At 35.7% G+C, this 17,321-nt stretch overlaps 1 protein-coding gene and 1 long non-coding RNA gene across 6 annotated transcripts; one reads left to right on the top strand and one right to left on the bottom strand.

Annotated features, from left to right (window-relative positions):
• Positions 1 to 5,172: 5,172 nt before the first annotated feature.
• On the top strand, positions 5,173 to 9,297 carry LOC113349856. 5 transcript variants are annotated; one of them, XR_003360426.1, is made up of 5 exons: positions 5,173 to 5,345; positions 5,472 to 5,546; positions 5,850 to 5,995; positions 6,151 to 6,276; positions 7,020 to 9,297. It is a non-coding gene; the product is annotated as an uncharacterized LOC113349856 (long non-coding RNA). The 5 variants fall into 5 exon arrangements; XR_003360423.1 differs by having other exon boundaries at positions 5,179 to 5,345; positions 5,858 to 5,995; XR_003360424.1 differs by lacking the exon at positions 5,173 to 5,345 and having other exon boundaries at positions 5,388 to 5,546; positions 5,858 to 5,995; positions 6,151 to 6,363.
• A 3,692-nt stretch (positions 9,298 to 12,989) lies between these two features.
• Positions 12,990 to 16,580, bottom strand: LOC113349855. Its single transcript, XM_026593897.1, has 2 exons — positions 14,736 to 16,580; positions 12,990 to 14,622 (listed from the first exon to the last, which is right to left on the bottom strand). Exons 1-2 carry the CDS (start codon positions 15,339 to 15,341, stop codon positions 14,566 to 14,568), a joined length of 663 nt encoding a protein of 220 aa, XP_026449682.1. The 5' UTR covers positions 15,342 to 16,580; the 3' UTR covers positions 12,990 to 14,565.
• Between the last annotated feature and the right edge of the window lie 741 nt (positions 16,581 to 17,321).

Raw genomic sequence — 17,321 nt, 5'->3', positions numbered from 1 at the left:
AAAGAAGGAGCAGGCGAACCCAAAGAAGGACTAGGAAAACCACCAGTAAATGCACTTGGTACGCCAGTACCACCAACACGGCCTATACCACTTCCAACCAGAGCACCTCCATCGGATGGCACACCATTGTCAGCGAGTTTACTCTCCTGGAGAATCCCCATGTCCGATATGGTAGTAGTGCCACCGGGACGAGTGGATTCTTACAATAACGCCTGATCCACATCTTCTAAAAACCCCTCACCAAGATCAATCATCTCATTATCACCAAACATAGTATAAATATCAAAATTCAAAGAATTTTTCGTGACTTGCACATGAGCACTAGATGGGACAGAACCGTTAGCAACCTACATCCTCTGTCAAGTAATGGCATCAGATGCTAAGATATAAAACAGGGGCAAGGTATATATACGTTAAAACACTAAGACAATATTTTCTACCTTAGCACCCTCAATAGATCGGGTGGTTTGTGATGGACGCCTACGAGGAATGGCCCATCTAAGCTTTCATGGCTTGTAAGGCGGCAGATAGTTATGCATCTCGGGAAGCTCCGAAATAACGTTTCCAAGCTCATCCCAGCCATGAATATAAGGACCCACGACACAAAGAAGAACCAAGGACCACTTTGGGTCGTGTGTCTTACGATTTGGTGGGATTAGGAGGATCCAAATTGTACACGATCAAGATACCCTTCAGAGTTCGGCAAGACCTTCAAATTCCCACTCTGAAGCCATCAAACTTTTCGGACTGCTGATACTAGTAGTTCTCTACGAAGTTCGCAGGAGAATACAAATCCTTCTGAGAAGGAACAAACTCGTTCAGCTCATGATCAGTAACCTTACCTTTACATCGCCGAGCACCTTCTCGTACAATGCGGTAAAAATTACCGTTAGCTTGAAATATGGCTCGCTAAGGATCAAGCATACAAAGTACCTCGTACTGGAAAGAATCCAATGGAAAGTACAAGGGAAGGCGAAGTCCTGCATCTAACTGACCCACCGTCACGATTATCTCGTTGGGGCCACAAAGATTATCTTCTAAGATCTTCTTAGTCAAAACGCCGGTCTGACCCACCGGACTGGAAAAAGAAACATCAAACCTTTGAAGACGGTGTTTAACCTTCACCGCCTCTAGATAAGCAGCACCAGACATACTAGAAGAACGACCGGTACTCGGAGCTCTAACTGGTCTCTTCTCAGCACTACAAAGTCTGAATAAAAGAGAAGAATCATAACATACACTGGTAAAAAAACCAGTGGAAACATCAAGAAAAAAGTGAAGACGGCGATGACGATCTCAAGAGAATCATACAGTTAAAAATAATGGCGAGAATTATTGATCAAATCAACCTTAAAAAAGGAAAAAACTAAGAAGGAGAATCTCTCCCAGACATAATGAAGTTCTTTATAGCATACAAGGAGTTAAGAAACAACAGGAAAAGACAGAGAAGAAAGATAATAAAAAGACTCTGAACTCTGAAAAAAGAAAATAAAAACAACATTCTCTTCCCAAGAATATTTTATAAGGAACCTTTGGAAAATCAACCGGCGCCTCAAGTCCAATAGGTAAAAGCGCACTAAAAGTGCAGACGTGGCGAAAACTTCGGACTTGGCGAAAAACACGGAACGGTTACGAGGTTTTCTTCCCATCATGCCCTTGGCAATTTGAAAATAAAAGGAGAAAATTGTGAGGGTAAATACTTGGAAATTTGAAAATAAAAGGAGAAAATTGTGAGGGTAAATACCTGATCGCCACGTATCGACATCCTAAGGGATGATCTCATGATAAGATGATGAGACGGAAGCATCCAATCATACTCAGAAAGGTGATTTCATCAGAATCGAGACGCCTGCTAAACGCTATATGTATGACGCGTGTTAGGAGTGGTCTAATCAACTCAGACGGTCAAGTCTAAAAAGAAGGAATGCATTTAATGAAGGATCAGAAGAGGCGTGGGTGAAGGTATATCGTATCAGAAGACTTAGACGATCTATACTACAAACCAAGAATGGTGCAATACGAGGCCCCTCAAGGAGGAGCAGTACGATGTTTCCCAAGGCGACACAACTCGGAAGGAGAACCGAGCAAGGCACCACGAGGGATAGTGTAGAGTTCGTCCAAAGAAATGAGAATATGTACGACAGCTGGCGAGATCGGGTCATACCTTCACGAGTCTAATTTTTCTATAAATACCAGTCCATGTAGAAGGAAATGACATGTAATCTTATATGGTCTTTCTACAGAAAATTCTAGAGAGAGACTTAGAGAAAGAGAGAGTGAGAAGTCTAAGTAATATTTGTAACTCTTTCAAGGATAAGACCTTAATCAATAAAGAAGATAGTTTTTTTCCCGTGGATGTAAGTCTTCATGGCCGAACCACGTTATATGTTTGTGTCAATCTTTACTTTCATGTACTTTACATCTTGTTTATCTTTGAATCTTGAATGTTAGTAGTTCTATAGCCTTTAGATCTACTTGGGTGTAGCCATCAGAAAAGATGCAGTTACAAGTTCAACATATTTGATGTTTTTTAGTGTTGTCTCGTTAAAAACCTTGCCGAGTGTAATAAAACCCCATGGAAAAAACTATTCTCGATCGAAGGGAAAGAGTACAACATAACTTTAATTTCGAAGTAAAATATGTCGACATCATATCCTTGAATCCTCCCCTTGATGTCGACATCTCCCCCTGATTACTTTCGTTGGAGAAGAGATTATCGTTCCTTCATAATCAACAAACTTTGGATTGCAGTTCTTTTAACATTCCTTTTTTATGTCTTTGTAGGGATAAAACAAACGCATGCTAATGGTTGCTTTTAAGTATATGATTACATTCACTATACTATTCCAATGACGTTGCATTGGCGCTAAGCTATATCTTGCTAACAAGTTCATTGAGGATGTAACATTTGGTCGAGTACATTATGCTAAGTACAATAATGCGTCTATTGTGCTTAGATAAGGGAAATTCATATCCCGACCCATCTTCATAATCTTCTTTTATATAAATTGATCACTTACTTACATTTGAACCTCGACTAACCATGGGAGTGCTAGCAGGATGCATGTCCTTGTTAAATTTTAATAGTAGACCCAGAGCTAGGTTTATTGGAACACGGAGTTTATTGGAAGGTAGACTCATGTTTTAAACATAGACATGATCATGTGAGGGATACTTTGTATGATATATTATGGAGAGCCGGTATTTCAGCAAAGAAAGAAGCGGCTGTCAACTTTTTGACAGATCTACTCGAAGGGAGATCAACACTTAGGCCAGCCGATGTTCTTATTTTTGGGTGGGAAAACGGGAAACACGCATGTGTTGACCTCAATGGGGTGTCCCCTTTAGTAGGTATTGGACATGGCTCGTTTACAGTGAGACAAGCAGCATTGAGGGCGGCCTCAGGTAAGATAGCGAAACATGAGAAAGCATGTCATGATAATAGACATGTCTTTATTCCCTTTTCTTTTGACACATTTGGTTTTTTGACCCCTGAGGCGATTCGACTTCTCAAGAGAGTCCAGAAAGTCATGCACAGTAATGTCATGACTCCTGGTTCGAGAGAGTTTGTTTTTAAAAGAATAGGATTTGCTATTCAAAAAGGGCTTGCAACGCAGCTTGTTGCGCGCTTACCCGATACGTCGATATAACAATCTTAATATTTAAATTATTTTAGAAAATTAAAACAAAAAAAAATCGTAAAACCAAAATTTTGGACGTGAAATAATGAAGGTTAAAAAATAATAAAAATAATAATTTTTTTGTACTTATTTTTGGACGTGAAATATATAAAAAACGATATAAAAAGAAAAAAAATCATAATTATGGCTAACCAAAAATACGAAAACCTACCCAAACATATAAATATTATATAAATGTTTTGTTGTAAATTAAAAATATAATTATTCATTTAAAAATATTAGGATTTTTGTTTCCATCTTTCTTCATATTGTTCATTAAAAAGCACTAAAACGATATATTTTCTATATAATAACAAAGTTTTTTAACGCGTTCTCATTCACCGGAGCTCCACATTCACCAGAACTCCACGTTAATTTTCGCTTCTGGTTGATTCTAGCCCCACTAGTTTTTTTTTTTTGAAAACTTATTAAATTTAAAACAAAAAAAATTAGGAAAATATATTTTTTCCAATAATAAGATAACTAAATCTTAAAAAATATTCAAAAAGAATCTTGCTTGAAATAGCTAAACTTAGGCCAATAAATTTCAAAGGGAATTTTTTGTGACCTAAAATAGTTAAATCTTAAAAATTTCATAACATGCCAAAAAATCCACGATTTCTTTCATGATAATCAACAAATTAAATCACAAAATCCACAAGTTCATCATGATAATCAACAAATTAAATCACAAAATCCACAAGTTCATCATGATAATCAACAGATCAAAACAATTATGCATCACATAATAAATAAATAACGACAAATGTCCAATGTCCGTTTACAGTCTTAAAAAATAGAATTTTCCTAATTACAACCCCAAACTATCAATTAAAACTCTAAAATAGAGAAATCGAAAGGAAGAAAAAAAAATGATTAGTACGGTCGTGGGTACTAACCTTTTGATCTGATGATGAATATCTTTGGCGTGTATCTTTGTCAGTGGTCTGCACATCAATTAAAAATTTTGTTAGTATTTTGAAAAATAATTGAGAGCAAAGATTATGATCTAGAAGAAGCTAATACAAAACGAGCACGAAAAACCAAAACAACGAATGTCGTAATTCTAATCAGAGTAACCATCCTGATTCAACTGTTACTTTTCTTAGTTTTTTTCCATAGTTAAAAATAAACTGGTTTAGAATAAAAAATGGTTCAGATATTTTGTGCGCAAAAATAACTCCAACCACTAATTGCGGCAATATGAAGATATAACTTGGAATTTTATCAATATTATGGTATTATTTCCTGAGTTGAAGATTTTTTTACTATTTCGAGATTTTAAGGTATAGTGATTACCGAAACTAGAAAAAATAAAGCGATTGAAATAAATTAAAGATATTTTAAATAAGTACGCTTGGTAAAAAAAATATATTGTAAACGCGTGTCAAAAATATATTAGAAAATACAGAAACTTTGGACGTTGATTAATATAATTCCAGAAGAGAAGTCTTTTATTTTTGGGTTTAAAAGCTCTTATAAATCACCCGAGCAAAAGCTAAATCATGTGTTTTCCGTGGTTTTTTTTTCATAGAATTTTATTGATTTTTCTTTTTCTTGTGATGTCTGATTGCGCCCACTGTTTTGTTTTGTAGGGATAATCGAAATTATTATTGATTGAAACGACGTCTATTATTGGTGTTGTTGCTTCTTTTGCTCCAGCTGGTGCGTATAATAACATAAAGAAATTAGGGTTTGCTCATTTTCTCTGTTTTATTTTGATTTTAAAGTTTCTTCTATTTTCTCCTAGACGTTCTTATGTTTACTAATCAAATTTTTGGGATTTTATAGGCGAGATTTTTCCAGCATCAGCATGTATAGTTGGGGTTTTCAAAAATCATCCCTGCAATACTTATCAATCACAAGGTAAAATATATATCCAGGAAATATTTAGATTTTGATGTGAACTGTGTTTAACGGCAGAGATCGGATTTTTGTATTTCTTTATACTCCAAAAAGTATCATTCTATATACCAGATACGTCGTTCCCCTCATTTGGAGGACCTAATCTGCAGTTTCCTATTTTTTAGCTTACACAAGTTATTGCTTATTGGTAATTGCAGTAAAAACAACACCATTTTATATGGGTCATAAGAACACCACTTTTCTCTTCTAATGGCAGCTTTTTATTTTTTTGTTTTTGTTTTGTTAATCAACGATATGCTGTAGCTTTGCAGGTATCCTCGAATCTGTTAGCCCTGCAAATGTTAATGTGAATGGGATGACTAATAGATATTCACATGAAAAGTTATTTCAATAGAATTTCTGATAGAATTTCGCACGGAAGAAATTGGGTGATGCCCTGTACTGAAAAGGTGATAAATTTATACTTTTTGTGGTTTAATTTTTTTTTCTTGACCCATGGCTTTTTGCGATTTCATCATCCTATGAATGGATGAATCAATGCATTTTTACGTTTTAGATTTTTTTCTTTCGATAGATTCATTCTTTTGATTATCCTTTTTAGCAGATGTGTTGGTCCTTTTAATGTGTGATTAAAAGGGTTTGCAATCACATAATGGAGCTGAAAGTTCCAACGGAGACGAACTAATATTGTACGACTGAATTTTCTTGGCAAGTTCTTTTTGGATTTTTGGTACGTGTAGCAACACGAACATTTATACTTCACACAAGCTACTCGATCCATTCATTTGAAAGGAAAATCATTCATTTGTGCACACTGGTATATAGACTTATGTGCAGTTTAATTATATTTTGCAGTCGATCTATTTTATTTTCAGTTTTATACTTTCAGCCACTTTGAAGTAACTATAGAACGTGAAATATTAGATTTTGGGGTTTTATTAAATTACCTTATTTTGGAACTGTTGTTTTTATGTTTCATGCTTTGAAAAATCAGCATTATGCTTGAAAGATGACTATACAGCACACGGTGTTTGCCTTGGATGCTATATCGGAACACTTCCAGCATTTGAAATACCTATACCATAATCCAAATTAGAAATTAAAAAGTAACAAATCACCTTGAATGTCCACTTAACGAAATACAAGTCAAGAGCTTTTTTTTTTTTTTAATTGAACAACTTATTTTGCTGATAAGTTTCTTGGTCTTCTTTAATTGAATTTGAAATACATAAATTATACTGACATTCCTCCCGATTTTGGTGGGTAGCAGTGGTTTCTGTTTTTGTTGATGGATTGGCGGTGAAATTGTTTGAGCATTATAATTTAGTTTATATTTATTTTTTTGTGAAATTTCATTTTGGTTTTTTCCTAATTCTGTATTTAGGTTTTCTATTTATACGCCAGCAATCTCAAACTCGATCCAGAACAAGGCAACAATATGCCAACTCAACTAACATCTTATCACTTATGCAGGGACAACCACCTGTTAAAGCCATTGGAATAGCCTGGTTCGGAGTATCAGACTATTCCATTGATTAACATTAAGGATTTTGCTGTACATTGCAAACAGGTAACAATTTTATTTATATCCCCATTATTAATATAGGTTATTAACTTTTTATTCTGATTCTCACATCACCCATTCCACTTCAGCAAAAATGCCAAGAATTAAATTAAAGTAGTATTCTTCGTACTAAAAATTAGCAGCAACACTTCAACCATTTTGGTGGCATCAACTGTGTCATCTAGGCTAATTATTTAGCTTCTTCTATTTTGGGCTTTTGTTTGAATTGAAGCCTTAACAATCTGCAAGAAAGATAGTTACCTTCCTTATCTATGCCATCATATGTCAAGTGCTTTATTTATTTGGTAAGATTACTATCCTTTCTATTCGGTGAAAATTTTGAATGAAGAACCAGAATTTTTGCCTGTCAGTTTGCTTTGTTGAGCAGCCATAAGGGGTTGGTTTTGGTAGGATTGTACTGAAGGTGATCATTTTTTTTAGTTTCCTATTCAGATGAGGTATTAACTATTTGAAACATGATAATATTGAAAGATGACTACAGGAAAAAAGCCAAAAGGAGAGTTTTCTCCATTTGATCATCTTTTTGAACGTAGCCTTCATCGAACTTTAATTTTCATGTTACCGCATTAACATATTTCGTACTGAAAGTGTTTTCCTGTGTTAATAGCCCTTAATCTATGTGTGAAAATTGATGATCCAGAAGATATATTAGACGATAGGGCATCAGGAAGGTCAAACGTGCTTGGTTCTGTCAGATATATATGCAACTAAAGAACAGACGTTGCCTAGGATGACGCTCTCTACCTACTCACTGTATTTCCATGGACGAGCCAGGGAAGGGTCTTAGAGTTCAACGCCGGTCTATTAACCCATTAAGATTGTTAAAACTGATTACAAAATGGGACAAGACAATAGTCTACTGGCAGTTATATTGGTAATATTTTGTACAACTGCACAATGTTGCATCCCAAGGTGACTTGAGGAAGGAAAGTAAGAAACCGACTTAAATGGGAGAACCGACAGCTGCAATCCTATGTATAATTAAGATGAATTAAGTTTGATATTCAACATGAATACTTAATTGGTAAAAGTCCTTTCTACAAATGCAAAATTTTCTAATTCTTAAATATGTAAACGGGTACAAATTCAGAAAAAGAGGGTCATAATTGTGTGTCATGCTAATGCCAATAAGTGATGCTTGAAAATTACGAATTCAACATTAACATTGGCTTGGTTGGACCTTTTAGAGCATAACAGAGATGGTATGGTAGTTTAGATCAACTAGATTGGGCTAGATCACCGAGTTTAATCAAAACAGGGCTGTGGAGAGTTTCACGGTTCCTGAAGAAGTTGTGAAGAATTTCAATCGGATTTGGTCTCTGTTTTGGATTAGGATGATCCTGTTAGAACTAAACAGGATCGGTGCTTGCTTCAGACTCGATTAAAAAGGAAAAAATGGTTTGATTTACGAGAAACATGGCATAATTCTTCACCGCATGTAGAATTGATGGATTGGACTTAGGTGATATTTACTCGGACTTTCTCACAAAGATTGGTTGGTTTGGGCATTGTTTATCTAAACAGGAATTATAAGGAGTTTGGTTTCGAGAAAATAGAAGATTTCTGTGTGTTTTCGATAAAACAGGGAGGTAAAGTTTTCTCGGGTATATTTGATTTTATTTGTGGAAGTAGGGTGTGAAGATGAGGCTAGAATATCCTCTGCTAGATTTTTTTCTATCATAGAGAGATTTTGAAGCCACCCACTGACGGGTAAAAGAAGTAAAAGAGGGAAGAAATCACGTGGCTTCCGGAGAAACAAAAGAGAAGATTTCATCGATATTTCTTGTCCCAGAAGGTTTCTATGTGTATAAATATGAGAGAAGTGTCAGAAAGGGTGGACGAGAGTTGGTGGTAGTTTTCGAACAATAAAAATCATTGCAGAGTGATTCTGCAGTAGCAGCAGAGAAGAGGAAGAAGAAGAGTTGCGGAGGACATATCAGTAGTGTCGTTCTCAAGAACCCTAAGTTGAAGAACATAGTTGTAGAGAACATCGCATATAGTGTAGTATCATTCAAACTATTCAGTAACAGTCCGTTAGCCATGTTTATCTTCATTTTGAAACACATATTGTAATGGTGATTTCTGTAACGACCATTAAGTGTTGCGGATTCACTGTATTATTATTTCTCTCAATAAAAACACCCTTTGAGCCATGTTTCTATCTTATGAGTGTGTTTTGAGCATGATGAGTTAAACCCCATCACTGCGACGACAGAGGAAGCCTTATTTCACAATTGTTTGGTAACTATAATTGATTCCTTATGACTTTTTGCACTTATTTTAATTGATTTATGATTTTCACTAATTAGTCGTGATTTCGTTTTATGGTGTATGTTTAGACGTAAAAGCTTTTGATACACCATGCTTGTGATTTACATCTAATATATCAGAAATCTACCTTGGAAAAGAATAAGAATCTACCAAAGAGCTAGAATTGTTATGAATCACTTATTTGAACAAATAAATTTTGATTAATGGTGGAATCATGAGCCTCAGTAACCTCTCGATGTTGTTACAATATCGTGTAAATATTATCTTTGTTTTTAGTGTTTTCTCTTTTTAAGTCTTAAAACCAATCTCAACAAGTTGAGTTGACGACAATTTTCTTACCACTATCACAACACATCAATTTTTGGCGTCGCCGGCGCGGACTTGTTTTTAGATTAGGTTTCAAATTTTATTTTTTTAGGTTTATTTATTTTATTTTATTTATTTTGTAATATTTTACTTTGGGTATTTTTCTTTTTGGCGTGTAGGTTTTGCTTGAAGCTAAAAGTGGAAAGTTGGACTTGCCTAAAAAAATTACAAAAAAATCCAAGATTTTTATTTATTTTGTTTTTCTTAGTTTTTCTTTTCTTTATTTTTGGACTTGTATATATTGTTTGTTTATTTATTTTTTTAGTATTTTATTTATATAAAAAAAAAACGTGCACACACCAGTTGCATCATCAGACTACCGAGTTTAGGAAAATTCGTGGATTAGTAAGCTGAACCCGTACCTTGGGCCTTATGGGAGTTACCCGCTGAAAGTCCACAAACCTCAGCCTTGTGCCTTTGACCAGTCTTTGACTGTAGGTATATTTTGTTGTGGTAACCTGAGCTTACCCATTTTAGTCAACCTTGCATTTGCACGTGCACAATAAAATGTCGAACTGATATTATAATAGCCAATACAATGAATATCCGACTGAGTTTGAAAATGGACATTATTCATATTATGACCATAGTGTGTGTTAGAGCATAGCTCGGTTGAACCCACCAAGCATTGGTATGTTAAGTTTCGTTGTCATATTTTAGTGTGTCAAAGCTCATCTACGAGTCGCTTTATTATGTACTAGAGACAACTTCGTTTAGGTTATAATAAAAAGTATAGGAATGTTGAGACATACAAGTATTACTCGAAGACCTAAAGAATGTGAAGAAGTAATGAGATATAACGACGACATCATCCTTCCTCTTGAGGTTAGTAATATTGACTTGAACTGTTTCATTCCTAACGTATCTTTCAAGTACTATATTGAAAATAAAACTGCGAAGCTGTATATTGGATATATTAGTCTAGTATTGAGACATGATCACATGATCATAGTATTAGGGAATAGACTACGAAGTATAACGCTTATCTTTTGAACTTCGTAGATATGAAATTGACATAATCTTATCAATGTTGTTATGATTATGTGAATGGGTAATGGTGAAGATTTCATCCTAGGAAACAATGTTTTACATTTGTTTAAAAGAAGTACATTCATGAACTTGTTTTATGAATCGAAAGGGAAATCGCTAGACTTATTGGTACATCTATTCATTTTAGATCTTTGGATTACCAATATGTGTTAGATGGTAGAACCGATCGCAACTTTGTTATGTATCTTGGTATAACTAATCAGAATGCCTGACTTAAGATTTAGTATGACTAGTTTTGATTAATTAGTGTAACCGATCCTAAGTAATCACCTGAGATGGTATGATCGATATTTGTAATTAGTGTGACAAATCCTACTAATTGGTATGACCGTTCACAGAGGTTGTGTAATCGATCATTGTAATTGGTGTAACCGGTCCTAGTAATTAGTGTAACCGATCCTGGTATTTGGTGTATCCGATCATAGTGACTGGTGTGACCGATTACACAATACCATGAGAATATGGTAACAGGTCCTGGTATTTGGTGTATCCGGTCATAGTGACTGGTGTGACCGATCAAAAGTGTTTCCAAATTAGGGTATAACCGATCCTAGTGATTGGTAGAACTGATCACAGGTGAACCAATTCTAAACTTGTTTGGAAGTGTGGTATAATCGATTCCAAGAATGTAAATATGAAGATGATTTACAGAGAAAAGATTTCAATATACTTTAGAAGCGGACAATAACTCTTAAATTTATTGTTCAAAGATGTTCCTTAGTACTCAAGGAGATCCTGTACCGAAATTAATTAAGAATCTTTTAATTAAGGTTTTTGGTTATATATGTTTTTAGTGACCAGCAATTAAATTCATATTTCTAGAGAATAAAAATTAGTAATGTGCATTTACTAATTGGACATTTTCTGTTGAGAGATTTCGGAAAATATTGGACAAACATTTACTGGAATTATGAAAACCGAATCTTGCTGATGCGTGTCGTAACCACAAAAAATTAGTGAATATTTTTCAACTCAATTAACAAGTAATATGGTGGTAGTTAAGTTCGTTCCCACGAGGAGAAAGAGGTTTTAGTTGTCTTATAATGTCACAAAATGGGGGTTTTGTTTTAGCTTTTATAAAGAAAAAGAAAATAAACAAAGCAATTAAAAGATAAAGTTGAAATCAATAAGAGAGACAAGATACGGGAATCCTTCTTCGTTGCAAAACAATATTTCAAGTTATGTTCTTTTCCACTTTTTATTAATCACAGATTATCACCAACCGTAGGATAGCAGGTTCGCTTAGCTAACCCCAAAATTCCTCGTTTCATTGAGTAACAGTTTCGCTTAGTTATCAGATTCTATTCAAAAGAACCACCTTGAGGTTTGCTTACAAGATGTAATTCCCACGAATGCATTAAGATTTATGAATTTAGGTTTAGTACTAGTAGTTAGACTCGGTTCGCTCGGTCCACTTTCTAGCATTGTATTCACACACAATTGCTCCACATAATCCCTCTGCAAGGTCTCGTGTTTTCTACTTGTGTAAAGAGTCAAGAAACGATTACGTATTCCCTAATTTTCACTAGCTTTAGATCAAATTAACAAATCAATTTAGTTGACCACCTAAACAATCTATCAATCAAGCATAAACATTCTTATTAGCAAAAACAAACGATAATCATGTGAAAACTTCAAAGTAGATTTAAAACAAAACTCAAAGCATGTTAAGAACTAGGAATTCATCCTCAATCAATAAGAAAATTACCTACTCATGGTTTTGACGTTCACAAAAAATAAGGAAAAGAGAAAGCAAACAAAAACCAAAATTTGGTGTGTGTAAAGGTGTAAAAGTGTAGAAGTGTACAGAAAAGTAGAGAACTTCTCTATTTATAGGCTTCAATTTGCTTGAAATCCTCTTAGGAATAGAATCTCTTTCCCTTTGTAGCTCAACTTCCAAATCCAAGTCTTCATCAAATCTTACATCTGCTCTTTCCAAGTTCAAGCTTAATTTTTCATCCAATTCCAAATCAAAGTCTTCACATCCCATGAGAGAAACTCACACAAAAATCTGTTATTTTGGGTCGCCGGAAAAGTTCTCGGGATCACTAGAATCCGATCTGAAACGTGTCATGTACCTGAGTACAGTGACAAAGTAGGGTTGATAGATTGAGGATGAACCTCTTCCAATTCCGAAGAATCGAGCTTCTCTGGTTCAAATGAACACAACCTAAGAACAAAGTTCTTTTTTTGGATTAATAATTTTTATACTCTTCGTTACAGGCTGGTTTTTCTTATAAAGCGAGAGAAATCTAACCTAGCATCTAACGGCTACAATCTCACCATATGTTTACATCTAACTCACTCTTTACAAGTGATAAACACACCTACTCATAACTAAGGGCTACCAATCACAACTAACACTAGATACTAATAAGTAGAATGATAAGGGCACTCCCGTTCGACAACGGTTACATGACATTACCTTCCCCTCCAAAACATCCTTGTCCTCAAGGATGGAATTAGAGCGGCACTGATTTTCCTCAAATGTCGTGCCACTAGGGAACTGCAGACCATGTAATTGCTGCTCAAGCTTTTGTTTATTGCCATCCTTCACAATTGTTGGTCCCTCATGTTGTTGCCCGATGGAGTTTTCATATCTGCACAACTCCCGGATTGGTAAGCATCACTTGAATTATCAGTCCTGACTATGGTCACGACTTCCAGTGCACTCATGAACAACAACTAATAAATTAAGAATCCAAGTAAGTGTTGGTTCAAGTGTAGCTATAAAGTCTTGACTGATTGGTGATCTTGTATAGTTCCGCACAATGGGTGTATCCACAGTTCTCTGTCTTCTTATTTGCAAGGAATAACATAAGCATGGATAAGCAAAAGTTGATTTCAGCAACCCTGGTTGTTAAAAAGATAGGAAACTGTTGCAAACTATATGTTAGGGCCATCCACTTATAAGTTGCCATCAAGTGTGGGTGCACTAACTGAAATTCACCACCCTTGCACATTGAATTAGTACCATTCAGAACAGGTATAGTACTCACTTGCCATGCAATGAGTAGGTTATGCTTTAAGCTCCTCCACCCTTGGGCAGTACTTAAAATTTTTATTGCAGTGGTCAGGTCCCAGCTTTTTTTTCGCAGGAGAACGGCTACAATCTGCTTACGGACCTCAGCTTCGCAGATGCAGTCCCTCTTATAATTCTAGTTGATATCAAGGCCCCCCACAGAGATAAAAATATTATCAACCCACCTAACATTTCGCACACTAAACCACCTAGTTGAAAAAATTTTGAATTTCCACTGCAAGTACCCTACCCACAGCAACACAGTTATCTGCGAAGGAACTCCAACTTGGTAGAAACAGAAGCAATCAAGAGACTGTGCAGAAATAAACTTGTACCCATGAGAGTGCACAGTTGAAGTGATCAACCGAAGTGGCTTTATGTGTTGAGCCCTGATATTGAAAATGCAACATCAAAGATAACACAGACGATTTCCTCTCTTCCATACAAGGAGCATAATACTGCTGAGATTCCTCTCGGGCACTTCATCAGACAGCTCGCTAGCACTACGATTGATTCCATTTGCAGCCAACAAAAGCCCATTTGAAGACTCAAATTAAAAATTAAAATGGTACCCAAACTCCAAAATCAGCTCGTATACAGATTCATAACCGTGTTCATCCATCCAAGTTGACACCACCCCAAAAAAGGTGACTCGATCATCAACACAACATTCATAAGTAGCAGCGAAAGAAGAATACCCTTGACTAGCGAACAACTTTTCTCTATCATATATCCAGCGAGCAAACTTGATGATAAATACTACTTGGTAACTCGTCGTATTCCTGTTATCAATCATTTGAAAAGGTCTGAAGAAGCTAAAACAACTTTTGAATGGTGTCAGCATCAATATAGAAGTAGAAACATGAATTTCAACAAGGTCAGCTGCTGAACTTACAACTTTAAGCAAATGGAAAGAGACCCTGTCAACTGATGCAATATAGGATCTAAACCCATTACAAGGATCCATAGTAATTATCAATACATGAAGAACTAGGGCCTCGAGTTGCAGTTTCATTAACGCCTGACAACACTTCAGCTGCAAAGGAGAACATGCATTTCCCAACATCTCAGGATTTTGAGCAAACATTTTGAACTGCAACCATTCACAACAATATAAGAATTTATAAACAGTATGAAATCCACCAATTTGTACCCACAGAAGCAACAACAAATTGTTGGTATAATTTCTCCTTTGCAACAGTTTGACAAGTAAGTTACTGCTATCACCAATATCATTAGGTGTAATCAACCCAGGTAACATGAAGTCCATAACCCACACATTCATTTGATGTCCAAATGTAAAATCAAGTGTAGGAATGCAAGACATCTCTTTCCCACGATCAAACACACTATGGAGAGAATTGAAAATCAGGAACAGACATGTACCAACAATCCATTTGTAACAAACCTTACCCAAATTTGATTCACCAAACAACCAATCTGATTGGTAACCATGCCTGTTAACCGGTTCACGAATAGAATAACCCTTGAAGTTGGCCATTACAATCAAACAAGAAGTAGTTGGATCGAAATAGTGTCTAGAAACATCAGTAAAAGATGATAACCCCTGAATAAGATGAAACTCTTTTCCACGATCATATACTTTATCCGCATGTTTGAAAGAATGGTAACAATTTAACCCAGTAGGAAGTGTGTGGTTAAAAAAAATTGTGCTCACAACACACAATATCCATTAATAGCATTTTAACAAACAACTGCCAGGCAGTACCAAAGACACTACCACTAGCTAACATACAAGCAATTTGATCTCTGAACCATGAATATGGCCAGTACCCATGTTTATGAATTCAATTATTAAACAAGTTCCCTATAGTATCCTTCTAACAATTTCAAGCACACATCAAATTTAGACCCAATTTCAGAATAACATTTGGCAAAAGCAGAATTCCCTAAACTGAGATCAATCTTCTTTCCTCGATCGAATAATGAACGAGTAAAATCAAAAAGGAGATTAAAGAAATCCTTACAATTCAACTCGATGTGGATCATGATTAATTCCCTTAAGGTTTCAAGGTTCTCATAAATAATCTCCTTCAGCACATGGTTCTCTCTGTCGACATCATTCACTTCAGCTTTGGTGATTTCTGTAATATGAGAATCATCCTCTTCTTCATCGAATAAAAAAGAAGGAATTAACTCATCGCAGCAATCGAGAGAATCATCTTCCTATTTCATTGATGAAATTGAAGATTTCTGAGCGAAATCACTTACTAACTCTGAATCAACATGAGTTGGTTCCATGCGGTCACCGATGTATTTCTTCACCGTTTTCAATTGTTGAACCACTGATTGGAGCAATCCCATACTTTCTTCTGAATTCTCATCATATAATCTTCGCTCTATTACTAGTATTTCCTTGATTTCCCTTGATAAGATATTCATCCATGAAGTTACCTGATTAGGAGGTCGAATAAATTCACCCTCCAGCTTCTCTGATACTGCATCTAGAAATCTTCCCAAGGTATAAATCTTCTGTGATAATAATCCAATTTCAGTGAATTCCATTGGATAAGATTCCTCCATATCTGCAACCTCCATTGAAGAAAAATCGCAGAATCGAACGGCTTTAGATACCAATTGTCATGTACCTGAATACAGCGACAAGGTAGGGTTGATAGATTGAGGATAAACCTCTCCCAATTCCGAAGAATCGAGCTTATCTGGTTCAAATGAACACAACCTAAGAACAAAGTTCTGTTTTTGGATTAATAATTTTTATACTCTTCATTACAGGATGGTTTTGCTTATAAAGTAAGGGAAATCTAACCCCTAGCATTTAACGGATACAATCCCACCATATGTTTACATCTAACTCACTCTTTACAAGTGATAAACACACCCACTCATAACTAAGGGCTACCAATCACAACTACCACTAGTAGAATGATAAGGGCACTCCTGTACGACAACGGTTACATGACAAAACGGCACCGGGATAGTGTTCAGGTTACTAGAGTCAAAACTGACGGAGCTGTTTTGGATAACAGTCATCTATGGTCTTCTAACGGTCAAGGGAGTGCGTCAGGCTGCTCAATCAACTTTCTTCATCAGGGTTGAGTCGGCTGACTGGATCTTTTTCACTGAGTTAGGTTTTACGATTCATGTGAATCTACGAGTTGACTCGTCAGAGCAGCAAACTGGCCGAGTTTCCTCTGTTTTCAGGTTGTTTTCCCGGCCAAATCCCGGCCTCATTTATCTTCAATTCCTATACAACCTGTATCCTAACATACATATGTAATCTTAAACATTCATTCTTGCACCAAATTGCTGCTACTGCACCAGCATACAACCTTCGTATCACCACCAGACCTTACCCTCTGTTCAATTTCTTCTTGTGAACACATAAATTACGATGGCATACACGTGCTCACAAAAAATATTCGCACTTTATATAAAATCAATAAGAGGAATGAAATACACATAAGATGTTATGAGTTCGAAGCCTATTAGACTTTGAGCC

This window comes from Papaver somniferum, chromosome 2 (assembly GCF_003573695.1).
Source record: "Papaver somniferum cultivar HN1 chromosome 2, ASM357369v1, whole genome shotgun sequence".
NCBI lineage: Eukaryota > Viridiplantae > Streptophyta > Magnoliopsida > Ranunculales > Papaveraceae > Papaver > Papaver somniferum.
Note: the sequence above shows the minus strand (reverse complement) of the source record. Positions and strands in the feature narration are given on the sequence as shown.